Source organism: Gymnoscopelus braueri (assembly GCF_963280865.1).
Source record: "Gymnoscopelus braueri genome assembly, chromosome: 12".
Taxonomy (NCBI): domain Eukaryota; kingdom Metazoa; phylum Chordata; class Actinopteri; order Myctophiformes; family Myctophidae; genus Gymnoscopelus; species Gymnoscopelus braueri.
Window position 1 is genome coordinate 13,814,165 of NC_137614.1, and position 26,129 is coordinate 13,840,293.

A 26,129-nucleotide genomic window follows, 5' to 3' on the forward strand; every position below is an offset into this window, starting at 1 on the left:
TCCCACTGGGCTCCTATGCCACAAAAATGTGGAATGCCCTACCAAAAGCCGTGAAGGAGTGTAAAACCCTATTCTCATTCAGAACCGTCCTATAGAGCGTGCCAACGCGTCGTCACCACGGGGGGGGGGGTCAGTCCTGACCAACACATAAGCTACTTCATTTCATTTCATAGTAGCGCAGACATGTTTGTTTTGGGGAATGTTAAGTCAACCTGGTTTATACCCCTCAAATCAAATCCTTCAGGATTTTTGGCACGCTCTATAAAAGAGCACCTACAGGTCGCTGCAATTCGAAACTGGCCCCTGTAAAAGTCAAAACCTAGCCTTCCCCCGCCCCTCGAACTGTTTACTGTACATATTTTTAGTTTTTCTTATTTTCAAACTGTTTTTATGATGTTCTGCATAGTAGCGTGTATCTGTCTGTCATTTAATGTCTCTATGAATTGAGTAAGGAGGACCCCAGTTGAAACAAGCCATATGGCTTTCTTTTTCTTTTTTTTCCTATTTAGTTGACCTTGTACTTTCATGTGCTTTTTGTCTGCAAACTTTTAAATAAAGTATTCAATCAATCAATCAATCCTCGCTGAGGGAGAGCGTTGTTTGACTCTCTGGGGGCAAGACAGTAGGGGCTTAGATTGCCAAATCCATTTATAATTTGAGGACAGCCATGTTTTTAGGTCAGTTTTAAAAGTGGGTGGGGAATCGAGACTTTTAATGGCTGTTGGTAGTAGAGCATTTCACATTTTGGTGGCAGAGTGGTATGCATTTTACTCTGAGTTTGAGCCGAATATATCTAGCTGCTATGTTGCGTTTACACGCACGCACGCACGCACACACAAACACACACACTCAGTATATATACGGATGCACACTCAAGACTGTGTGTGTGTGTGCACCTTTTTTTATTCATAACCTTTTTTATTAATTACAAAACACTGCTAAAATACTCTCTTGGAAAACGACTCAAATGCCAAAGGTTTCTATGACTCCTCCAATCCGCTTATTGTTCGCTGTCTTCAGCATTTGGATATATTACTTGTAACTATGTGTAATATAGAAATGAGACTATGTGATTATCTCATTCCCTGGTCATTTGTTTTTGTCTTTCAGGAGAGTCTAGAGTATATTTTCTTGGTCATCTTCACTGTAGAATGCTTTGCGAAGATAGTGGCGTATGGGCTCGTATTCCACGAGGGGGCCTATTTACGGAACTGTTGGAACATATTGGACTTCGTCATCGTCTTCATGGGGTAAGATGAGCTCTGGGCTGCACATCGCCAGCCCTCTCTACACAGCCAGAGGTCATTGGACACCCCTGGTCACCCCTTGACCAAATAACTTTTTTCTTTTTCAGCTGAAAAGTTGATGTATTGTTAAAAGTGAAATGATGTAAAGTTAAACAATATACTTTGTTGACCGGGGCCCCCCGGGCTCTATACTTGGCCCCCTCCTTTTTTCTCTCTATACCAAATCTCTTCGCCAAAAATAATTGTTGCTCGGCTAACTTTGTCAAATGTTCGCCCATTTATGACATGCCCCGAATATGGATGCTAGGTTTCATTTGGTCATGTACATTTATCAAGTAATACCTAAATTGTGTGCATACAATCAAATGTGACAGTTGTTGATAGCTAAATCACTGATAGCTTCATTGTGTTTTCTCACAGCCTATTCACCTTTGTCTTGGACACCATCAACATGATCATGGGTATTGAACCGGAGAAGGGCGGGGGATTTGACATGAAGGCCCTGAGAGCTTTCAGAGTTCTGAGACCCCTACGCCTGGTCTCTGGAGTCCCCAGTAAGAATCTGCACCTCAATACAGTACAGTACTGCAGATAGAACAACTAACCCTGGCTTTTTTGAATGGTGCCAACCACTCCTACATTTGACCGTGTGTGTGTGTGTGTCTGTCCGTCCGTCCGTATGTTTGCGGATGGCCTCAACATGTTTGTGTCTGGCCTCAACAGCTGCATCTGATTGCAACACAAAGATGCAACCAGTTACACTAATTAAACACAAACAGGAGTGCAACACATGCGCATAATGAACTCATCAAAGGCACCACTCACTTCACACTGGGTGTGATTTGTTTTACAGTTCTGTCCACATGGAAGTTTATAACATTTTTATGATTTATTTATTTATTATTCTTACAGACTTTCTTTGCTTCAGTATTATAGGTTGAAATGTCTCTCACTTCTAATTATTCCTGTGGATATTTATTTTCCTTTTTTCTTTCGTTTTTTTTGTGTGTGAAACTACATAGTCAGACAGTTGCAAACTGAGTGTGAAGAAGTGTGAGATTATTATTTCTAACTGAAATAGGACAGTGTCTGTGGGTTGTATCAATATTGAACCAATAGAAAGTATTAACAAGAGCTTGTGACTAAATAATAGCTACGTTGGATCAATTGGAACACAGGTTCTTTTTTTTTTCATTTCCTGAAAAGTATCAGTTTTGGACATGCAGGGTTTCCACCTGGCAGCGAGGATAAGTAACTGTGTTTTACCGTTCTCCTCCAGGTCTACAGGTAGTTATGAACTCCATCCTCAAAGCCATGCTTCCTCTGATACATGTCGGTCTACTAGTCTTCCTGCTGGTCACCATCTACGCCATCGTGGGCTTGGAACTCTTCAAGTGCAAGATGCACAAAACCTGCTACTATACTGGCACAGGTAGATCAACAAGGGCCTTTATGGGCACATGATAATGCAGTGGTTCTCAAAGTGGGGTCCGGGGACCCTCCCAGGGGTCCTTGAGGGGGTTCCAGGGGGTCCTCTGCAAAATGTGTTAATATAGCATCGGAATCAAGTTGAACGACTTTAACCTATTGTTTTAAAATAGCCGGTCTACAAGCTCACAATGCGTTGTGAGCCTGTAGAGCTGCTATTTAAAATAAATCTCGAATTAATATAAATATAATATTAATAATATAATAAAAACATTTTAATAACACAAATCTTGTATCGTGGGCACAAAATATTTTCAGATGGGGGTCTGTGGCCAATTACATATTAATTCTGGGGTACTTGACATGATAAAGTTTGAAAACCACTGGGATAATGATAATAATAATAATCAACATCCACCTCTACATGTTATGTTACTATCACCATCACTTTCCCTGTTAAAATGTGTTAGTACAACCAACCAACCAACCAACGTACAACCAAGCTAAAGATATTCAAGTTAAAGAATACAGTACCAAGAGCCTTACGGTATATTCTATCTTCTAGACATCTATGCCACAGCAGAGAATGAGCTGCCGGCCCCATGTGCCCAGGCTGGAAATGGCCGACGCTGCCTCATCAACGGCACAGAGTGCAGGCCGGGCTGGGAGGGCCCAAACAACGGTATCACCCACTTTGACAACATTGGCTTTGCCATGCTCACCGTCTTCCAGTGTATCACCATGCAAGGATGGACAGAAGTGCTCTACTGGGTGAGTGACAACAACCCTCCTTCCTTCTTTCCTCAACCCATTAAGACCTGAGACAGATTCTACAAAATGCCTTCTAAATCAGTAGTTCTAGCACTTTCAAGATTTTTCAAAAATGTTCAAAAATAGCAGATGTACAAGCTTGCAGCGCGGCACGAAGTGAGGTTGTATATCTGCTATTTTTAAATGGCCAACGCAAGAAATCTAAAATGACTCGGATGCTTTCACGGTTTTAATAGGTTAAATTAGTTTGTGGCAAATTAGGAAATCATTATTCCTTTTTCCACTTGCCCTATGCACTCAATTAAGGCATATGCAGAAAATACTTACCATTCCTACCAATTGGATTCAACTGAGGATTTGTCAACTTTTAGGTGCGATTGTGGAAAGCTAGAGTTTGTCAAAGGAAATCTGTTTGTAACTGAGAGTAATGATCCACTTTTATCTTTCAGGTGAATGATGCGATTGGGAATGAGTTTCCCTGGCTCTACTTTGGCCCACTTATTCTAGTGGGCTCCTTCTTTGTGCTCAATCTAGTCCTGGGTGTGCTCAGCGGGTAGGACCTCTCTCTCTATCGCTCTCTCTCTCTCTCTCTCTCTCTCTCTCTCTCTCTCTCTCTCTCTCTCTCTCTCTCCCTCTCCCTCTCTGTCCCCTCTTAGTTTCTACTGTAGTTCTTTCACAGAAAATGGAGAATCACGTTGATCACCATCCCTCTGTTTTGCTTAACTAGAGAGTTTACCAAAGAACGAGAGAAGGTGAGGTGTCGTGGAGAGTGGCAGATGTTACGAGAAACCCAGCAGTTGGACGAGGACCTGCATGGCTACATGGAGTGGATCACTCATGCCGAGTTCCTGGATGAGGACAAAGATGGTAAAGAACACGATAAAACCACCTTAAATCCATATACATCCAATGTCCCCCCCCCCCTTTCTTTATCCCGTCCTTTTTAGAGATGTATTCATTAATTTCAATCTTTCTACTCTTGTCAGGTCTCCTGCCGTTGATCAGTGATGGTGAAACAGACAGCCTCTATGGCCTGGAGGACAAGAAATATCTTTACTACTAGTGAGTCTGTTGCCGTTTTGGTCCTTCATTCACACAATGAAGGTCGTTTGACGGTGTCGAGTGTTTTTCTTTTTTTACATTGTAATTTGTTTTGACATTTTTGTTCATGACTATTGTGTAAATGCATCTCTACTGTGAACTGGCATATGCTAATATTTCATGTGTACTGTCTATGTGTAGTCGCCTGGGCCGACGCTGGAACCGTTTCTTCAGGATGAAGTGTCTGATTTATATTAAGACCAAGAAGTTTTATTGGGGGGTGATGATCCTGGTCCTCATCAACACATTGTGCCTAGCTACAGAACACCACAACCAGTCTGAGTCGCTGACCATGTTTCAAGGTTTGTCATAAATTTTATTATTATTATTTGTAATGACCTTATCAGGGAAAATTCAGTTTTTTCCCCCCCAGTTTCATCCAACTGAAGGCTGCTCAGATGGTTATGATGAGAGCTCGAATATGGTCAGCTAAGTATAGCGTTTAAGTCAGGGGTGGGCGACTTGGTGATGATGGAGAGGGCCACTATATTTCCACACTCACTCCAGGGGGCCACATTGAGTATCTGTGCTCTCACCAGTAATATGCTTTAAACCCCATCACTCAATTAGCCCGTAATAGTCACAAATGTAAAAAATAAAGGGATATTGGCTATTATTATGCAGTGTGACAGTTTTTATTTAATTTCAAATGCATTTAGTAATACTTATCTTAACTTTATGAACCCAAATACAAATAACAGGACAGCTGATACCGTATCAGTGGTACTAGTCCATACCTGGGGATGTGCGCACTCCAAGTATTTGCAGACTTTGGGTTATGCGCTGTGTACACAGTATATGCTTAGTTAAGGAAACTGCTCATTTGATGTGTGTCAATGTGTGTGCGAGTGCCATGGGCATGATATCCAAAGCGGCCATCAGCCTACAAAAGGATGTCTGTGGAAACATCACTAAATCAAACTCCTTTATGACTTTGTAGCGCTGTCTGTTCTGTCTGTGTGTGTGTGTGCGTGCGTGTGTGCGTGCGTGCGTGTGCGCGTGTGCGTGTGTGTGCGCGCTGTAGCCCCGAAGCTAAGTTCACCCAGCGGCTACTGATCCCATAGCCCGTAACCATGACAGAGCCCATAGCCCGTGGGCTCTGTTGGCTTGTGGATCTGCTAGTTTCAATGCTTTTGTGACGCTGTAGTACTATGATGAAGTAGGGCGTTAATTTACGAAAGACCACAAACAGTTAGAATATGGAGATAAGAGGTTTCTGCCCGACAGCAACAATATGCAGTTTGTAACTGCTGTATCCCGTCTCCATCTGCTTGTCTCTTTCCCGTCTCTCCTCACCAGACGTTGTCACCAGGCTGCTGCTGGTGTTGTTCTGCGTGGAGATGTTCATGAAGATCTACGCGCTGGGTCCCAGGACCTGCTTCATTTCCACGTTCAATCGCTTTGACTTCTTTGTGGTGTTATGTTCAATCCTGGAGATGATCTTGTTGTCCCTGGACGCTGTGTCTCCGCTAGGCATCTCCATCCTCAGGTGCATCAGGCTGCTGAGGTTCCTCAAGGTCACCAAGTAAGTAACCTGCATCTTAAACAGCACAACTACATTTTCTCTTTTTTTCTCTACTTTGTTTATTCGGTTTTCACAGGAGTATTCATTGTATACAAACAGCTATTATGCAGAGAATAACTTCATTCTGTGTAAAAGATTGTGAAGTTACAAATTACAAATTGTGAGCCCAGATGGCTCACAAGATAGGAAAAACAAAGTGGCCTAATGCATATCAAGCTGGAGGTCCTTGAAATGAAAAGGGTTGAGAATCACTGTAATAATGGCTAGTTTCAGTCATACTCTGGTAACGCCTCTCTCCTCACTCCCCAGATACTGGAAACCTCTCAGTAATCTAATAGCCTCCCTCCTCAACTCTGTGCGCTCCATCGCCTGCCTCCTCCTGCTCCTATTCCTCTTCATCGTCATCTTCTCCCTCCTGGGCATGCAGGTGTTTGGGGCGAAGTTAAATTTCCTTGACAGCAAACACAGACGCAGCAACTTCGACAACTTCCCCCAGGCCCTCATCACTGTATTCCAGGTGAGGGACTAAATCAGTGTTTCCTAAACATTGTAAACCATGGTTGTGTCATGGACCGTTTTGTATGGGCCGTGAGTAAATATTTGTTTTTTTTAAAGTTGTTTTAACGTTTGTTTTTACCATTCCTACAAAACAATATATATAATGTCCTTCAAAATGTTAAAAAAAATGTTTTTCTCAGAAATGTTCTCGTTTTTTTCTCCAATATATTATATATTTTTTCAATTATTATTTCAATATTTCATTTGTGCATATTGTTCTTATTGTGCAGCTTTCAGTTATTGTTTTTGGTATCTTATAATCTTGCAAGGGATGGGTCTTACTCTTAAGACACAAAAATTCAGTTCATTCATTCAATTTGTTAGTTTATTCATTCATGCGTATAGCTTATTTGTTGATGTGTGCTGTACTGCTGCTAGTTTAGTACTATCTCTCATCCATTTTGTTGACACTTCCCCGTCCCGCAGGTCCTAACAGGAGAGGGCTGGAACACCGTTATGTACACTGGTATCAGAGCCCACGGAGGCCCTGCTTTCCCTGGAATCCTGGTCAGCATCTACTTCGTCATCCTCTATCTCGTAGGTCACTGTATCCTCTCTGTGCACTGCAGTACAATTCATAACAGCCACAACAGCCACAAAATATACTTAAAGTACCCAAAGTGAAAGTACGGAAATGTTTGAAAATAGCAGATCTACAAGCTATTGCGACGCGTTGTGAGCTTGTAGATCGGCTATTTTCAAATAGCCTATGTATAAAATAGGTCGAAAGTGGTTAATGTTGTACATTTGATATATTAATGTATATCTGTAAAGTAACTAGTAACTAAAGATTTCAAATAATTGTAGTGGAGTAAAAGTACAATAATTGTCTCTAAGATGTAGTGGAGTAAAAGTACTGAAAATACTCCAGTAAAGTAAAATGATCTCAAAATTGTGCTTAAAGGGATAGTTCACCCCCTCAAAAAAAAATCTGTCGATTAGTCACCCCATGGAGACTTGAATTCATTTTTTTTGTCGCATTCCTAAGCCAATAATTTGATGACCATCAGACGGGTAGGCAGCGGTTCCGGTAGGAGACACAAAGGAGACTTTTTGTGTCTCCTACCGCAACCACTGCCGGTCATCAAATTATTGGCTTAGGAATGCGACAAAAACAAAAAAATATCCATGAATTCAAGTCTCCATGGGGTGACTAATCGATAGGAATAAAGGACATTTTGGGGTGAACTATCCCTTTAAGTACAGCACTTGAGTACATGTTCTTCGTTACTTTACACCACTGGGACGACAGTATTTTTGTTGTCACCGTCATTGAGTGTGTTCTTCCTGAGCTGGTTTGCGCCCAGACATCCTCCTCAACGTGTTCCTGGCCATCGCCCTGGACAACCTGGCCCAGGCTGAGAGCTTGACCGCAGCCCAGAAGGAGAAGGCTGAGCAGAAGTTGGTGAAGCAGTTGAAGAGGTAAGAAGGCCATGTGGAACTTTGATATGAGATAGCTCTTAACCACATGAACCCTATAGCGTAGTGGTTCTCACATTTCTTTCAAGTCAAGGACCCCCAAATTGATATTGTACATGGCCGTGGATGCCCGTCTGAAAGGGTTTTGTGCCAGGGACCCCCAGAAGAAAAGATTTATGTTTAAATGATTCAAAAATGTCCAAAAATGTTTCAATGTTTTTCAAAAATGTTCAAAAATAGATCAGAGCAGAATAGAGCAGATCTACAAGCTCACAGCGCATCACTTCGTGCCGTGCTGCGAGCTTGTAGATCTGCTCTTTTTGAATTGCCAACATATAAATTGATAAAGTGGTTAAAATGATTGTGATGCTATTATCCATGGCTTTTTGCTGGGGACCCCCTAGAACCCTCCCAAGGACCCCTGGGGAGGGTCCTTGGGAGGACCCCACTTTGAGAACCACTGTCCTAGCGTCCCTATTCTGGGGGGGGTGAACATTCGGTCAAAATTGTTGATCTACAAGCTCTGCAATTTTGTTGATCGACTATTTTCGCCAAAGAGATTGGGTCTAGAGCAGAAAAAGGAGGGGGCCTATAGTATAGAGAGCCATACCAAATGGTTCCATTTGTTAAATTAACGGTGCTGTAAGTCATTGGTTCTCAAAGTGGGGTCCGGGGGCCCCCAGGGGTCCTTGGGGGGGTACCAGAGGGTCCCCAGCAAGGTTAGTTAATAAAGCGTCACAATCATTTTAACCCCTTCATCCATATTTCATACTTTGGCTATTCAAAAATAGCAGATATACAAGCTCATAGCGCGGCACCGAGTGCCGCGCTATGAGCTTTTAGATCTGCTATTTCTTTTCTATTGTGAAAAAATCTTTGAATATATATATTTTTAAAGCGAACATTTGTAACTCAAATATTTGACTCTGGGGGGTCCCTGGAAGCTCTATATTCGGATACCAATCATTGTTATAGAGTGTTTGTTCAGTAACAAGGGTCTCCCTGCCTCTCCTCTTTAGTAAACAGTAAACTAAATTCATCCGATCAGGAGAGACAACCCTAAAAAGATAATTAATCAGCTTCACGTTCCAGTTCCAGTTTTGTCTGCTCATTTATTCGTTTTGATCACTTCCATTTCCACTTATTTATCCTGTATGGCTCTCCTGATTGGATGAAATTGGTATCCCGGCATGAAAATATATTTTCTGTGTACTAAAGAGCTGAAGAGAACGGAAGACCTGTGTGTCACTGAACAAATGGTAGTTAGTTTCTATCAAAATATATATGTAAACCCTATGTAAACCCTTAAATTAAGAAAATGTACTGCACCTTTAACACTCAGGATTTTACAGTGTTTTTGTCAAAGCTCCGCTGAGTCCGCTCTCCTGTCCATGTTTATTCCTCCAGAAAGATGCCTGAGAAGACGGATGAAGAGAGGGAGAGGATAGCTAAGAAACTTGCAGAGGGCAAGAAAGTTGAAGCCCTGCCCACCACAGACAACGTTAGTACAGCAGTTCTCCTTTCATACACCATGTTAACTCTGAGCGCCACCACACTATCCTGAGTGTTAATTGAACTCTGAGAGCGCATTTGTACACTCTCGGGAGTTAGAGACCTGTAAGCGTCCATTTGGTTCCATTTGTACACTTTCACATTTAAATTGAAACGTCAGGTTTTCCATGCAAATGCCCCATACTTATACGGATGCTTCCTTTTTCAACTTTCAGCTAAAAATCGATGAGTTTGAGTCCAATGTGAATGAAGTGAAGGATCCCTTCCCCCCAGCAGACTTCCCAGGTAAAAAAATGAAAACGAAAAACTAATCTCAAACTCCTTTGCTTGTTGGTTGTCACAAATGCTGAAGTCATTGAACGGGCTGCATTGTAGCCCAAGCTGATGGCTGTTCAGATGTTCATGATAAGGGAGGAGCTGTTAGGGGTTAAGTGTCTTGCTCAGCGGCACTTCGACACATAGACATGGGTGGGCTGGGAGGCGAACTTGGTGACCTTCTGATTACCAGACAGCCTCTCTAACACTACTCTTGTTGCAGTTATAATTATAGTAGCACATCATTATTATTAGACCCAGTTAATTCCCTAGTGCATTTATAGTCAGAGTCTAAAGTTAGGCTATTTTCACATACTCTGGCCACTACCATATACAGCCTACTGTACAAGTCGTAGTTTCCTTTACAAGAATCAAGAATCAACATGGATTATTTGTCACTCACTCACATGCAGTGAAATGGTGGTAAAGCAGCACCAGCTAACAGCTACAGTAACTCCAGTAACAGGAGTGCTATAGGTCTATTTGCCTTTCTCTTGGTTTCTCTGGTCTCTGTGATACTATAACAGGCTATCACTGTGAGCTTGTGTCAAGAGAAGAATATTCACCATAGTTTTGAATTGCACAATATATATATATAGTTTGTATGCATTCTGAAAACCCGGAAGTGAGTTCGTAATGGATTCCCTCGCTAGATTTCCACTGCTGTTTTTTTCCCCATAGGGTTTTAAAGTTTATGCAGAAAATACGATCTGTGGTTAAAATAAGCCTTAGAGAGTTTCAAGTTTTGTTGTAAAATGTGTTGATTTGTAGAGATTATCTTGTTCAACTAAACATGTGAATATCATAAGCCTGTGTTGTGGTGCAAAGCTTAATGTTCTTAATTTAAACATTGCCCAATGTAAACATTTTCATTTGAAATGTGCTTTGAGTGACAGCTCCATGGTGAGAGGAACTTCTGAGCTGAGCCTAATTTATGCTCCGCCACATGACAGCGTCACACGCCCAAAATAGCCGACCTACAGTACAAGCTCACAATGCGCCGCAGTTATGCAATGAAGTATGAACATTGGTGGAAGAAGTACACAGATTGTTTACAGTTTCTAAGTAGCAATATCACAATATAAAAATACTCTTACAAGTAAAAGGCCAGTATAAAACATTTGACTTGAGTAAAAGTACAAAAGTATTGACATTAAAATATACTTACAGCATCTACAAGCTTTACAATATGTCGCGATGCGTAGGGAGCTTGTAGAACGGCTATTTACAAATAGGCAAAGTGTAAAATTGGTGTGGGGTGTCGGGTGGAAACATGTCCAAAACTGTTATTTTTCAGGATTCAAATTCCAAAACATCGAAAGTAGCAGATCTACAAGCTTAAAACGTGTCCGTGTTTCGAGCTTGCAGATCTGCTACTTTTGAGATTTTTTGGGGGGCTTTTATGCCTTTATTGATAAGACAGTAGGGCGACAGGAAATGGGGAGAGAGATGGGGAGTGACATGCGGCAAAGACCGATGGGAACGGGACTCGAACCTGCAACCCGCTGTCAGGCTACACTGAGCCTTGGTGCCTGGACCGCTATGCCAGCGGCCCAGGCCTGCTTTTGATGTTTTTGCATGATGCTCTAGTGTGATCAAGTAGGGAGGACGTAGAGCCTCTGTCCTACTCCTCCCGCCCAACACATCCTGCTGACAGGCGCCGCCCTAGCCTGTACGACTACAAATGACAGTTACATTAATTTACGAAAAAAACACAAAAAGTTAGAATATGGAGATAGGAGGCTTGTAAATGTGCTTGGTTACTTTCCTCCACTGAGTACAGTATGAATGGGGCTTTGGCCTACCACTGAGTACAGTATGAATGGGGCTTTGGCCTACCACTGAGTACAGTATGTGAATGGGGTGTTGGCCTACCAAAAGACTGACCACCTGCACGTCACTCTGCACCACAGGTGACGACGAAGAGGACGAGCCAGACATCCCCATTAGCCCCCGGCCTCGACCAATGGCTGACCTGCAGCTGAAGGAGGAGGCGGTGCCCTTGCCTCAGGCCAGCTCCTTCTACATCTTCAGCCCTACGAACAAGTGAGAACCACACAGTATCATGTACTGTACTCACTGCTGTGCTTCATTAGCAAAACCACTGACTTCAAGTTTAGCCACTTTATACCTGCCGTCCCTATTGGGCATGTCATTACAGGCGGAAATGTTCACAAAATAAATCTAAAATAGCAGATCTACAAGCTCACATTTTGCGAGCTTGTAGATTAAAAAATATATAACTTAAGCGGTAAATAAAAGTTAATAATAAAAGTAGTATCATATAATAAATAAAAGTTCAGTTTGTGTTTTTATTTATTTATCTATCAACAAGTTAATTCTGTTTATTTGTAATTTTTGTATTTCATTTTTGGATTTTAAGTTACATGTTCTCAAATAGAAACTGTACTCTTAAGTCTTTTGTTGCTAATTTACCTTACACAAGGAGTACATCATTTTTGTGCATTTGCAGACAATGCACAAACAATGTACTGTAATACAATTCGTGTGTGTGTGTGTGTGTGTGTGTGTGTGTGTGTGTGTGTGTGTGTGTGTGTGTGTGCGTGTGCGCGTGTGGATTAGGATCCGCAAACTGAGCTTCAAGATCATCAATGCCTCGTCCTTCACCAACTTGATCCTCCTGTTCATTCTACTCTCCTCCATCTCGCTGGCCGCAGAGGACCCCATTGACCCCAAATCCCCTAGAAACAAGGTGACGTCCAGGGAAATCTCAATAGAACCCGTTTTGTAAATGTGCGATACTGTAAATGGATTCTCAATGTATCTATTAGACAACTAATATGATAACTGTGTACCCTTCTTCTTAGGTCCTGGGATATGCCGACATTGTCTTCACCAGTGTGTTCACCATTGAGATCATACTGAAGGTAAACCCTGCATGGAAGGCGGTTTAGTTTTTATATGTCTACTGATGTGGCTTGGATAATTTCTACGTAATGTATAACAAGAACAACTTTGGAAAACCCAGACTCCGTGGGGGTGGGCAGCTACTTTACCACTGCGACACCCCAGTGCCCGTTGTTCTCCTTTCATTTAAACCCAAGTCCAGTTCCTGTGTAAGATGCAAGATGATGTAATGTTCACATATGTTATATGTGACCAACAGATGACAGTGTATGGAGCGTTCATGCACGAGGGATCCTTCTGTCGTAACTCCTTCAACATCCTGGATCTGATTGTGGTCACAGTCTCCCTGGTCTCAATGTTTGCGGAGTGAGTTCAAGTTTTGACGTAGCCACAATTTCACAGGGATGAATACTACATATTTCCTTTTACTTTATTTGTTTGTTTAGACGGGACACCGCATATTAATGAACAGTGCATATCAATGTAATGTAAAGGCACTGGATTTAGCAAAGATGCTGCTTTACATCCACAGTCCCCACAAAAAAACACTAGACAAAAACAGGCAGAAAGTGGAGTACAATACATTACATTACACAGGGAAAACAGAGCATAAAACGTAAATACAAGAACAAAGGTACAAAACAGGTACAAAAGCTGCAAAGTATATCTATTTAAGGCTAAGACTAAAACAAGTTCCACTTGGCTTGTGTAGTATTGCACTAAGAAAATAGCAGCGTTTTAGAGGGCAATATATATTTGTATCCTAAAGTGAATTGTGTATAAAGTGCAGTATTGCTTTCAAGTAGTACAAGATACGTTTGTCAAATAGAGTGCCCAATTATGAATGGTCGCAAGTTTGGTTATCAAGTAACCATTTTTTTTAGATTGTACTTAAAGGATGGAAAAGTAGGACAATCTCTTATGGCCAATGGAAGGTTGAACAACCCTGTACTGTGAGGACATTTTGTCCGAATGTGGTTAGCCTGTGCTGCACTTAGGGTGACCACCTTCAAACAGGTCCATTGAGGGACAGATGAACCCGTTTCGCGGGACACATGCACGCGCGCGTGCCCAGCGGTTCTGGGCGGATTGGGTTCGTTTTTTTCCAGTTTTTGGTTTCTTTATTTCGGTTTTAGGGTTAGGATTAGGGTTAGGTTAGGGTTATGTTATTTAATTCTTATTTTTGCCTGATTTTACCGATTTATTATCAAAAAATATATATTATTATTTTTTTTTTCATATCTTTGATTTTCAGGACATTGCTCTGCTTGTGTGGGACGCGGGATACAGGGTCCAATTTCGGGACTGTCCCGCAAATTTCGGGACGGGTGGTCACCCTAGCTGCACTTCGCAATCCCCTCTAGTGGTTGACCTAGTGCTGATTCCTCTATCAGGCTTTCTGCAGTTTATTCTTTATTCAAATCCCAACCTTCTGAACTACAGTAGCAATATCTCACACTTGTGTCGCACTAAAGTAGTGAAAATAGCAGATCTATAAGCACACGTTTCAATTCAGAATAAATTATAATAAAAAAGGAATGGTTTTGTACATAAGAGATTTCTACTGGACACCAATGATATATACGGCAACTGGTTGGTGGAGTCATACAAACTGCGATGCTGTATTTCTAGTTTTTTTTTGCACAACTGAGTGTATTGTGTATCTGCTGTGTGCAGGTCCAGTGCCATTTCTGTGGTGAAGATTCTCAGGGTGTTGAGGATTCTGAGGCCTCTCAGGGCTCTCAATCGAGCCAAGGGCTTGAAGGTAAAAGGCAAACATTCACAAATCTGCACCTTTGAATCTCTCTTGCTAAACACTTTGATGGTCCAATCATCTGAACTATTTATGATACGTGTTTGTTTTCTTTCCTTTTCTATTGACAGCACATGGTCCAGTGTGTGTTTGTGGCAGTCAAAACCATCGGTAACATTGTGCTGGTTACCATGCTCTTGAATTTCATCTTTGCCTGTATAGGAGTGCAACTCTTTAAGGTGGGATTTTGGTAGTTCACATTTTGTATTTCATTATGTTCACATTTTCATGTTATCATAGCATTTTCATATATCATATATTTAAAGTAATTTATTAACATCAATACAATCTACATAAGTCACATAGCTTTGAATAGTCCCTATTGGGGTTTTAACGAATTATCATATTTCCTTTAATTCTCAGGGTAAATTCTACAGCTGCACAGATGAAACCATAGTAACCCCAGAGGAATGCCAGTAAGAGAAATGCCAAGTGATTCATCAGAAATCAAGTATGAATATATATTTTTTTGATTAATTAATGTTCCTGTCTCCTCTCAGGGGGATATACGTGAAACACGTGGAGAACTCCCTCCAGCCAACAGTGTTGGCTGAGAGACAATGGATCAACAGTAACTTCAACTTTGACAATGTGTTCAAAGGCATGCTGGCTCTATTCACTGTCTCCACATTCGAGGGCTGGCCAAAGTGAGTATGAAGAGCTCTTGATATGAAAAACCACCTCTTTGAATTTGGTCATTTATACCCCATGCCTTTGACAGAAGGCAGAAACATTTTATTTATACATTTTACACTTTTTCATTTTTAACGTCCTATTTTATGCTATTTTATAATTGTATGACAGTGTCACGCAAAGTCGCGAAAATACCCATTCTACCAGCATAGTGAGCTTGTAGATCTGTTATTTTCCCTATTTATTTTAAATTTCACCTCCATTATAATGACATGCCCAAAATAGGGACGCCAGTTTGAAAGTGGTTAAGCCTGTCTGTGGGTTTTATAGATATTTAACCAATGAAAAGTATTAATAAGAGCTTGTGACTAAATAATAACTACATTGGATCAATTAGAACACAGTCCTTTTTTTCCACCACGTCATCTCCATAAGATGACGTGGGGACCTTTGTTGGACCCTTATTGGATCTCTCATCTTTGATTATGATCTTTTTCAACAAATCTCACCTCATGTGCGTCTTTCTCTCTCACCTCCCTCCTTTCCGTTCTGTCCCAGGCTGCTGTACACAGCCATAGACTCTGACAAAGAGGACATGGGACCTGTCTTCAACAACCATGTGGACCTCTCCCTCTTCTTCGTCGTCTACATCATCCTCATCGCCTTCTTCATGATGAACATCTTCGTGGGCTTCGTCATCGTCACCTTCCAAGAGCAGGGCGAGTCGGAGTACCAGGACTGTGAGCTGGACAAGAACCAGGTACCACTTTGAGGAGACCAGTGGTTCTCAACCTTTCAGGCTGTGACCCCCCAAAATGATCATTTTTTTCCCTCTTTCTTATAGTTTTTATTGTATAGTTTGTTGATTACTTTTTATACAATAATTGCCTTTTATTTTTATTTCTTAATTTTATTTTAGTTATTAAAAAGGTAATTAAATTGTCACTTCACTGTCTTCTGGGGACCCTCCCAAAATCATGTGGGGATCCCCCTGGGGGTCCCGACCCACAGGTTGAGAACCACTGACCTAGACCAGTGGTTCTCAAACTTAAATTTGAAGGACCTCCATAACTCTTGAGTGTCTACAAATTGGTTACATTTGTACACTCTCATAGTTGCATACCTGTAGGGGTTCATTTGGACCCCCCTCCCTGGACCACACTTTGAGAACCACTGACTGACCTAGACAGTATTAGAACGCACCCTTGTGACACAATGAAATGTCACTCTGTCTAAAGTCTAAAGACGCCCAGGGCATTCCGAGAGGAAGTTACTTGAAACCATTGCTAACAACGTGATGTGATACAGTTGGCGTGTGGTTGTTTTCTTGATAATTAGTTAGTTAAGCTACGACATAACAATTCCTCTTGTCTCCTTCCAGCGTTCATGTGTGCAGTACGCCCTGAAGGCTCGTCCGCTGAGGTGCTATATCCCTAAGAACCCCTACCAGTACAGGGTCTGGTATATAGTCACCTCCTGCTACTTTGAATACCTCATGTTCCTCCTAATCATGCTCAACACCCTTTGTCTGGGGATGCAGGTACAAATGCTATACTGTTGTTCCTAAAAGCAATAAAGACTTTTTTTTGTTACTGTATTTGAATACAGTATAATATCGTCACTGTCGGGCGGAAACCTTGTGTGTCCAAAACTGTTCCTTTTTTTTAAAAGATATTTTTGGGGGCTTTTATGCCTTTATTTGGACAGGACAGTAGGCTGACAGGAAATGGGGAGAGAGAGATTGGGGGGAGACATAAAGCAAAGGTTGTTGGGAACGGGAGTTGAACCCGCGACATGCTGTCATGCAGTATTACCAGCTTATGTGGTATGCGCCTGGACCGCTAGGCCAGCGGACGCCCCAAAACTGTTCCTTGTTTATTACTTTTTTTTTTTTTTAAGAATATAAAATTGTGAAAATAACTCACAAGCTCACAATTTGAGCTTGTAGATCTGCTATTTTCCACTGCCTTTGTGCGACACTCTTGTATGATGAAGTAGAGCATTCATTTACAACAAAACATAAAAAGTTGAAATATGGAGATACAAGGTTTCTGCCTGACAGCAACAATATGAATGATTGTGGAGTAAATGTGGAATGCTGTATTAAAAGATTGAATTCAAACGTCATGGGTTTCCCCTTCAAATTAGCACTGCAACCAGTCAAGCCACGTCACCAAGCTGTCAGAGATGCTGAACATTGTCTTCACTGTGCTCTTTGCTGTGGAGATGGTCCTCAAACTCATGGCCTTCAAAGTCAAGGTAAGGAGCCTGGAATCTCTTTCTGGTTAAGATGCCACCTACTCTGATGTCTTTCTTTCTGAGAACTTTGTTTATGTCTGTGCAGGGCTACTTTGGAGACCCGTGGAACGTGTTTGATTTCCTCATCGTCGTCGGTAGTGTTGTTGACGTCATCCTAAGCGAAGTCGATGTGAGTACAAATAATAATATTCATATTTGTAATTATAATAGAGCTCTTTCTGACCCATTCCAAACAGTTAGACAGAAATCTGGTTTTCTGAATGTAGGTATATAAAGAAGTAGTCCCATGTGTGTTGTCGCCGTGAAACATTCCCGATCTCAATACTATGTGACTCCATTTTAAATGACTGAATGTGCCATGTTTATTTAACACCCTGACCCAGTATACTGGTGGTCCAACAACCGATTGGGGCTAGCAGAGCTAGCTCCAAGGACATGGTCAGTACTATTGTTAGCCACCTCTACACCCCCATTGTCTTGTGAAACGTCCAAAGCATCTGCACCACTCCGACTCACTCACTGAAATGTTCTGTCGCAAAAGCAATACCACAGTTCACCATTTTCATTTTTTTCTCCAGTGATGCTGTTATGCTTGTACTGTATGTTGTCTGGCCAATTTAAAAGAGCACAAAATCAACAATTTTGATTGGAATGTTTTTTGTTGAGTTTTTCAGTAATAGGTTTCGGTAATGCTCAGCAAAATCAGTGTACTCTCTTGTCAAGGTCACCTGTTTTACTTGTCTCCTGTGCATTGTTCTCCATAAACACATAAACTCACCCATGGTGCACTTAATTGTCTCTCTCTTCTCTCCCCATTTCTTTCACTCTCACACTCTCACACTCCCTCTCTCTCTCCTCCTCTCTCTCGTTCTCCTTTTCATTTCCCTCTTTCCTCCACCCTGTTAACTCCGTATCATTTGTCCTATCCTCCTCAGGCTGCCCTGGCCTCCAGTGGTGGGCTGTACTGTCTCCATGGCTGTGCTGTAAATATCTGATCTGCACTGCATTGCACCGCTGCATGACAGCCTTGCTGTGTGAGCACCCCACTCTGTTGTCTGTGCACAACTACTGGGACTTAACCCTTACTGCAGTGGTTCTCAACCTTCAGGCCTTCACGCCGCGACCCCCCACAATAATCAAATTTGAACTGGGGACCCCCCCCCTACCCTGACAAGCACTTGTAGGAGTTTTGGCATTACATTTTGTTTAACTCGGTTCCACAGATAAATATTGTGAAAATAGCACATCTACAAGCTCACAACACCTTGCAACGTGAGCCGTTGTGAGCGTAGATCTTTTATATTATTTGACCATTTGGCCAATGTTTGACCAGTGTTTATAGTATAGTTTCTTGATTACTTTTGATGCAGTAATGGTCTTTTTTGAGGCATTAAAGGAGTCTTAAAAGTCCTTAAATTGTCACTTCACGGTCGTTGTTGAGAAGCACTGCCGTACTGAACCTTGTGTGACTCCACTGGCTCGTTTACTAATGGTGAAGCACAGTGAAAGGCCTCAGTACCTAATTCTATAGCTCAGTGTCAGATTTGTCCTCAAGGTATTTGCGTGTTCAAATGAGGTTCAAAAGCGGTATGCAGGTTAATGCGAACATATTTTTCTAACAAGGCGTATGATACTGTCAAAGCTACTACCTTTTGTGTGTCTGTTTAATGAAAGCTGTTAATATTTTGACAGTGAAGTGTGTGTATACTGTTTATTTTGCATGAGCTACAGTATATTGCTGCCTCCCCTTTGGTTGTTGATCTCAGCAACCAAGACTTGTTTTGGTAGTTTTGTATCTCATCAATGGTGTAGAAATTGAGTTGTATTAATGCTACGTAGGGACTGAAGCCCATCGCTCAGTATTGCTTAACAATTGATCAATGTTTTATCTGCCTGCTCTTAATAATAATAATCCCTCTGCCAAATATAACATACATAATTATCATCTGTTCATGACATTTTCACAGGAGTCGGATCCTATGCAAGCCATTGCGGTAAGCCAAAATTGCATCTGTATATACAGTATTTGACTTTGATTTACATTTCCGTACCATTCTCAAGCCCTCTTTGTCTCTTTTGCTCGCAGAGCTCTGAAAATGCCCAGGTGTCCATCACGTTCTTCCGACTGTTCCGTGTCATGCGTCTGGTCAAGCTACTCAATCGATCGGAGGGAATCCGTAATCTGCTGTGGACCTTCATCAAGTCGTTCCAGGTCTGTCAAGCTGTTGTCTTAATCAGCATCATCGTTACCATCATTCTGTACTGCCATATTCAGCCATCGCTGTTTAATGACCTATTTCTGTGTGTGTGTGTGTGTGTGTGTGTTGCCTTTCTGCAGGCCTTTCCTCATGTAGCACTACTCATCATCATGCTCTTCTTCATCTATTCAGTGGTTGGAATGCAGGTGAAGTCTTTAAAATCAATTTTATTTTCAGGGAGGAACATGCTAAAGGGAACAGTGAACTGTATCTGAATGATGTACAGTATATCTATCAAAGGCATGTTTTGTACCTTACTTTACGATGTTCCCTTGCTCCGAAAATAACTGATCTACAGGCTGATAACGCATCGCGTCACAATGCGCGTGAGCTTTTAAATCGTCTATTTTCGCCACCGGACACCTTCGTACGACAAAGTATAAATCGGGCTTTACTTTCCCGTTCATTGGCAATGCTGTCATCCTCGTGCGTCAGTATGATCCATGAAAACTCTTGTTGACTGAAGTGTTTCTAAATGAGATTATTAACATATTTCGCGTCAACCCTTCAGATCTTTGGAAAGATAGCTCTAGTGGACGGCACCACGATCAACCGCAACAACAACTTCCAGTCATTCCCTCAAGCTGTTCTGATGCTATTCCGGTGAGTCTGTGGGCCAGGTTCTGCTTGGGGTTCAAAGGTCAAACACTGAGCCGAGACTTCACGCTGTGGTGTGTGTGTGTGTGTGTTTATCCACAGGTGTGCTACAGGGGAGGGGTGGCACGAGGTCATGTTGGGCTCTATGTATGGGAAGAAGTGTGACCTCAAGTCTGACTTCCTGCCAGGAGAGGAGTATAGCTGTGGGTCCAACTTTGCTGTCTTCTACTTCCTGAGCTTCTACTGTCTCTGTGCCTTCCTGGTGAGGCTGACTGGTTGGGCATGCAGTCCTTATTTAATTTAACTTGATTTATGAGCTATGATTTATAAGCAGTGGTGGAAAGTAACTAAGTACATGTACTCAAGTACTGTACATAAGTACAATTGGTACTTTTACTTTGCTGGAGTATTTCAAATTTTCTATACTTTTACTTTTACTCCACTTATCTCAGAGACAAATATTGTACTTTTACTCCACTACAATTATTTGACAACTTGAGTTACTAGTTACTTTGTAGTTTTGGATTATTATTACAAAACATACATTAACCACTTCAGCCCTATTTAAACTTAGGCTATTTGAAAATAGCCAATCTACAAGCTCATTATGCGTTGCGTTGCGATGCGACGCATTGTGAGCATGTAGATCTGCTATTTTCAAAAGATTTGAAAACCTGTGAAACGGGACATTCTGCATCATGAGTTCTTTCTACTTTTGGTACTTAAAGTACATTTTGATACCAATACTTTTGTACTTTTACTCAAGTTCATTTTTTAATCCCGGATTTTTACTTGTAACAGAGTAGTTCTACATTGCAGTATTGATACTTTTACTTAAGTAAAAAATGTGAGTACTTTTTCCACCACTGTTTATAAGTAATAAAAGAAGTGTCTTTGGAACTGATCTCAGTTCATCATAAGCTGTATGGTACATATCTATCTGTCTTTGTGTGCCCCCATCACTTACCACAGATTCTTAACTTGTTCGTCGCTGTCATCATGGACAACTTCGACTACCTGACCCGTGACTGGTCTCTCCTGGGTCCTCATCACCTGGACGAGTTCAAGAAAATCTGGGCTGAATACGACCCTGAAGCCACGTGAGTCTCAAGTCTACTCCAGGGAAATTTTGGACCACGGTTTTCTTACCTTTTTCTATGATGTTATGATAGCCTAGGATGAATAATGGTACAGTAGAAAAATGTCATAACTCCAAAAAGCTATCAAAATATGCAATCTAGTGCAAGGCCTATTGGCGCGCGTTTTTAGCTGTGGCGGACCAGGGATGGAGTTATGAAATTTTCCTAGGATATCATAACATCATAGAAAAGGTAAGAAAACCGTGGTCCAAATTCCCCTTTAAACCACGCAGACATACAGAGATGCATGCATAAATCAACCCTATGATCCCTTTTATCCCCCCCCCCCCGCCCCATCTTACATTTCCTCTAGTTCTTAGTTATATGACCTATATCTAAGAACCATCTCTTAGATCTAGGTCAGGTTTTTTTATGGGTGTAACCCGAGCTGATTCCAGTACATGTGTTTCTGTAACAGCGGTGGGTTGGACTGTAATGTGTCTCTCTTGGCTCTAGGGGGAGAATCAAACATTTAGATGTGGTGACTCTGCTGAGACGCATCCAGCCTCCGCTGGGCTTCGGCAAGTTCTGTCCTCATCGTGCGGCCTGCAAGGTATATATATAGTCATACATAAACCATAATGATCCAAAAATAATATCCATTCATGTTAATGGCGTGTTTGGACAGGTGTAGAACTGGAAAACAAAGGAGTTTGTGGATTTTCTCATCAAAACTCTGGCAACACAGAAGTCATATTTTCAACATCGTCGCTGTCAGGTGGAAACCTCATACTGTATGTCCAAAACTGTTACTTTTCAGGATTTAAATTCAAAAACATCAAAAGTAGCAGATCCACAAGCTCGAAATGCGTCACTTCGCGCCGCGTTTCAAGCTTGTGGGTCTGCTACTTTTGATGTTTTTGAATTTGAATCCTGAAAAGAGTTTTTGTGTGACGCTGTAGTATGATCAAGTAGGGGCGTTGATTTACGAAAAAAACACAGAAAATAAAAAAATGGAGAAAAGAGGTTTCTGCCCGACAGAAATTATGTGTTGGTGTCCATTTCCTCTCCAATGCTCACTTAACGCCTCTGTCTTAATACCCTGTCCTTTAGCGTCTGATTGGCATGAACATGCCGCTGAACAGCGACGGCACGGTCACCTTCAATGCCACACTGTTCGCTCTGGTCAGAACTGCCCTCAAGATCAAAACTGAAGGTAATTACCTCATCATTACCCGATGATGTTAACATAATTTCTCATGCTGTTACAAATGGTGTTTCATGTTGAGGTGTTTATTTCAATGTGATGATGATAATACAATGATTGATGTCTCCATCAAGGTAACTTTGAGCAGTCCAATGAGGAGCTGAGAGCCATTATAAAGAAGATTTGGAAGCGCACCAGCATGAAACTGTTAGACCAGGTCATTCCCCCGATGGGAGGTGAGTCTCCATGACCAGTTTTTTGGTGGGATTTACCTGTATTGAAGTCTATTTCAGACTGACATCAATGTCACCTGTTTGCGTTTGACCACAGATGACGAGGTGACGGTGGGGAAGTTCTACGCCACTTTCCTGATCCAGGAATATTTCCGTAAGTTCATCCAGCGCCAGGAGGAGTACTACGGCTACCGGCCCAAGAGGAAGACCGACGCCGGGCCAGAGATCCAGGTGTGGACATCTGCATAATTACTAGTCTAATCCATCACCTTCTTTTAGTGTTGTATATCTGTTGCCGTTCTATATCTGCACCTCATGTATATACAGTATCTGTGACTATATCTGCTGCTATTGAACTGCCTCATACTGCCCTTTCTTCCTTATGTACGGTATATATTTTACTCTATTTGTATCAGAAATATTTGGAATATCTGAAGTTTCCATAAAATAACACAAATAGCAACATAAAACATAAAATCTAAAGAACACAAGTTCTGTGTAAGTTGTTCAGGTTGAAGTCACACCCTTCCTTATACAGTAGCACTCCATCTCTTACTGTCATGTTCTAGCACTTTTCTTTTTTTACAGCCATTATACTAAACTGTATCTTTTTCTTTCTCTTCCTTGTTACTGTGCATTGTGGTCCTCCCCTCACGTCCACCCAGGCTGGTCTGAGGAGCATCGAGGACGAGACGGCAGCAGAGATGCACAGAGCCATCTCAGGAGACCTGCAGAATGATGAGGAGATGGACAAAGCTATGGACGAGGCTGGAGAAGGCATCTACAGGGTGAGTTACCGAACAACACCATGAGCCCAGTGGTTCTCAAACCTCTTCATGTCAAGGACCCAGCATGACCTGGGTGGATGCATGACCTGGGTGAGATCCCATTAGGACTCACGAATTTGATCACGAATTTGAGTTTGGTGAAGTTTTTAGTCATTTTGGGTGTGTTTTTTCTTTCTTTATTAAAGCATTGCATTGTAATATCCAAATTGATATGTTTGGCTGTGGAAGCCTCATCTGAAAACATTTTGTGCCAAATACCTCCATACTCCATTACAACTGTGTGTTGTTAAAATGTTTTAAAAGATCTTTTGAAAATAGCAGATCAACAACGAGTCACAACGCGTTGCTTCGCGGCACGTTGTGAGATTGTAGATCAGCTATTTTTGAAAAATCTTGAAAGTGTGAGAACTAACTGATTTAGAAGGCATTTGTAGAATCGTCCTCAGGTCTTAATGGGTAAAAAAAAAAAAAAAAAAGAACTTTGTCAATAAAAATGCTCAATTCAATGTACTTTTCTGTCTGCTTTTTATTGGTAGCGTAACCACGGCCTGTTTGGCAACCAGATGGATTCCTTCTCCTCTGAACCCGCTGGCGTTCAGCTGCCGCAGGCCACCAGCCAGCGGCCCCTCCAGTTCTCTGAGAGCAAGCCTGAATCTCCCCCAAACTCCTCTGGCTTCCTCCCCAGGGAGGAGTTCTTCTCCACAACTCCTCCAAAGACCAACACCAACAACAACGCCCTGCACTTCGCTGAGTGAGCACCCATTCTCCTACCTGCTGACAAACAGCCAGTGTCTATAAGCCAGTGGTTCTCAATTAATATTTATTTGGCCAGGGACCCTCCCTATCTGACAATATTTTGTGCCAGGGACCCGCATTCAAGATTTCTGTTGTTAAGATGTTTCAAAAATATTCCCAAGATCTTTTCCCAATATAAAAAAAAAAAAAATAGCAGATCTACAAGCTCACAACGCGTCGCATGGCCACGCATTGTGATGTTGTTGATCAGCTGTTTTCAAATAGCCAATGTATATAGTATGTCTAAAGAGGTTAAACTGATTTTGATGCTATATAAACACATTTCGCTAGGGACCCCCTGGGGCCCCCTCAAGGACCCCTGGGGGTCTACGGACCCCACTAGGCCACTATGAGAACCACTGGTCTACGCCACAGTAGCTAACCTATACTAAGGGCTCTAGCTGCTACTTAAGAGTTCACTTATGTTTTTATTAAATATAAGCTAGTAAAAGTGTCTTCTTAGCAAATCTTAACTGTACATGTAAATGACAATGAATTCATTTAAATAGTGTTTTCGCTTCTTGTAGCCAAGTTGGTGTCTGACTGGGTGGCAATGCTTGTTTCAGGTTCACATTTGAGAGAGAAGGCAGTCCCGACGACTTCTATAACCACAGGGAGGATGTACAGCGAGGTGGGTCTCCAGAAATCTGCTGATAGGCCTGAAAAACTGTTGAACAGACAGTCAGACACTCTGCTGTTAGGGATCCTTCATATATATATGAATGAATGAATAAATAAACTGTATATGATTTTCTCTGCTCACCCCTGTCCAAGTTAAAAAACATATTTATTGCTAACACTGCTTACTCGACCCAATGATGGCTAAGAACAGCTACAGTAGGTCTTGCCTGGGCTTTAAATGAGCAGTGCTGTCACTTTTTATTATTTCTTGTATCAAAGGTGGGAGTGTTAGTTATATTATGCTCCTTTATCTTATTTTAATTGTATCTAATATATTCTCCATCTCTTTTTAAAATGCACTGTTGCACTCTGATTGTATTTGTTTTTATTCTGTAAAGCACTTTGCGTTGCCTTGGTGTATGAAAGGTGCTGTATAAATAAAGTTGCCTTGCCTTGCCTTGCCTTTAGATAACAGACGCTTCTCAAGAAGGACAGACATCACACAGGTAAGGCTTCAAATAAGCTGACTCATCTAATGTTCAATCTTCAACATTGACCATTAACAATGGCGATATTTGTCTTTAGCCTCGTTCAGACCAAAGACATGTGATGAGACGAAAACCTTTTAAGCATAATTTAAGCATTAGAATGTTGTGGAGGAAAATCGCAGCTGTCTGAATTTCTCCTTTTTAACTCACAGTTCCCCTATGACCCGAACTACGGCGACAGTCAGTGTCAGTGTTCCCATGCTGTTGACGGCCTGCCCGCTGCTGACCAGCTCGTCCAAGAGGTAAGACCTCTCACCTCACCTAGCCTTTACTTTATATCACACAGCAATTAGCCCCCTCTGTTGGCAGGCAAGGTCTTGAGGCACAGTAATCTCTCATAAATATATGCCACATAAACATAACATTGTGTTTACGTTATGGTCTAAAATGTCAGATGAAATGGCTAGATAATGACGGAGTAATAGAAAATACTGGAGAGAGCTGCAGGTCTCAGGCCTGATAATATCTTTAACCACTTAAGCCCTTTGTACTTTGTCGTATGATGCACAGTGAAAATAGCTGAACTACAAGCTCACACCGTGACACGTTGTGAC

The 26,129-nt window shown here is 41.7% G+C and overlaps 1 protein-coding gene across 1 annotated transcript in view; it reads left to right on the forward strand.

Annotated features, from left to right (window-relative positions):
- cacna1sb (calcium channel, voltage-dependent, L type, alpha 1S subunit, b) overlaps window positions 1-26,129 on the forward strand; it is a 35,049-nt gene that overhangs the window by 7,017 nt on the left and 1,903 nt on the right. The window contains exons 3-44 of the mRNA XM_080444589.1: window positions 1,111-1,250; window positions 1,668-1,801; window positions 2,527-2,679; window positions 3,241-3,446; window positions 3,896-3,999; window positions 4,174-4,313; window positions 4,433-4,508; window positions 4,689-4,849; window positions 5,847-6,072; window positions 6,382-6,589; window positions 7,057-7,177; window positions 7,938-8,052; window positions 9,457-9,550; window positions 9,777-9,846; window positions 11,790-11,922; window positions 12,460-12,589; window positions 12,705-12,764; window positions 13,004-13,110; window positions 14,422-14,509; window positions 14,629-14,736; window positions 14,921-14,973; window positions 15,058-15,204; window positions 15,749-15,950; window positions 16,572-16,730; window positions 17,339-17,449; window positions 17,535-17,618; window positions 18,385-18,432; window positions 19,417-19,443; window positions 19,536-19,661; window positions 19,788-19,853; window positions 20,219-20,310; window positions 20,407-20,566; window positions 21,277-21,404; window positions 21,900-21,996; window positions 22,497-22,599; window positions 22,725-22,826; window positions 22,921-23,054; window positions 23,489-23,611; window positions 24,148-24,362; window positions 24,973-25,037; window positions 25,496-25,533; window positions 25,728-25,817. Of these exons, the coding sequence (XP_080300715.1) occupies window positions 1,111-1,250; window positions 1,668-1,801; window positions 2,527-2,679; window positions 3,241-3,446; window positions 3,896-3,999; window positions 4,174-4,313; window positions 4,433-4,508; window positions 4,689-4,849; window positions 5,847-6,072; window positions 6,382-6,589; window positions 7,057-7,177; window positions 7,938-8,052; window positions 9,457-9,550; window positions 9,777-9,846; window positions 11,790-11,922; window positions 12,460-12,589; window positions 12,705-12,764; window positions 13,004-13,110; window positions 14,422-14,509; window positions 14,629-14,736; window positions 14,921-14,973; window positions 15,058-15,204; window positions 15,749-15,950; window positions 16,572-16,730; window positions 17,339-17,449; window positions 17,535-17,618; window positions 18,385-18,432; window positions 19,417-19,443; window positions 19,536-19,661; window positions 19,788-19,853; window positions 20,219-20,310; window positions 20,407-20,566; window positions 21,277-21,404; window positions 21,900-21,996; window positions 22,497-22,599; window positions 22,725-22,826; window positions 22,921-23,054; window positions 23,489-23,611; window positions 24,148-24,362; window positions 24,973-25,037; window positions 25,496-25,533; window positions 25,728-25,817 (4,944 nt within the window). The remainder of the gene's footprint in view (window positions 1-1,110; window positions 1,251-1,667; window positions 1,802-2,526; window positions 2,680-3,240; window positions 3,447-3,895; window positions 4,000-4,173; window positions 4,314-4,432; window positions 4,509-4,688; window positions 4,850-5,846; window positions 6,073-6,381; window positions 6,590-7,056; window positions 7,178-7,937; window positions 8,053-9,456; window positions 9,551-9,776; window positions 9,847-11,789; window positions 11,923-12,459; window positions 12,590-12,704; window positions 12,765-13,003; window positions 13,111-14,421; window positions 14,510-14,628; window positions 14,737-14,920; window positions 14,974-15,057; window positions 15,205-15,748; window positions 15,951-16,571; window positions 16,731-17,338; window positions 17,450-17,534; window positions 17,619-18,384; window positions 18,433-19,416; window positions 19,444-19,535; window positions 19,662-19,787; window positions 19,854-20,218; window positions 20,311-20,406; window positions 20,567-21,276; window positions 21,405-21,899; window positions 21,997-22,496; window positions 22,600-22,724; window positions 22,827-22,920; window positions 23,055-23,488; window positions 23,612-24,147; window positions 24,363-24,972; window positions 25,038-25,495; window positions 25,534-25,727; window positions 25,818-26,129) is intronic.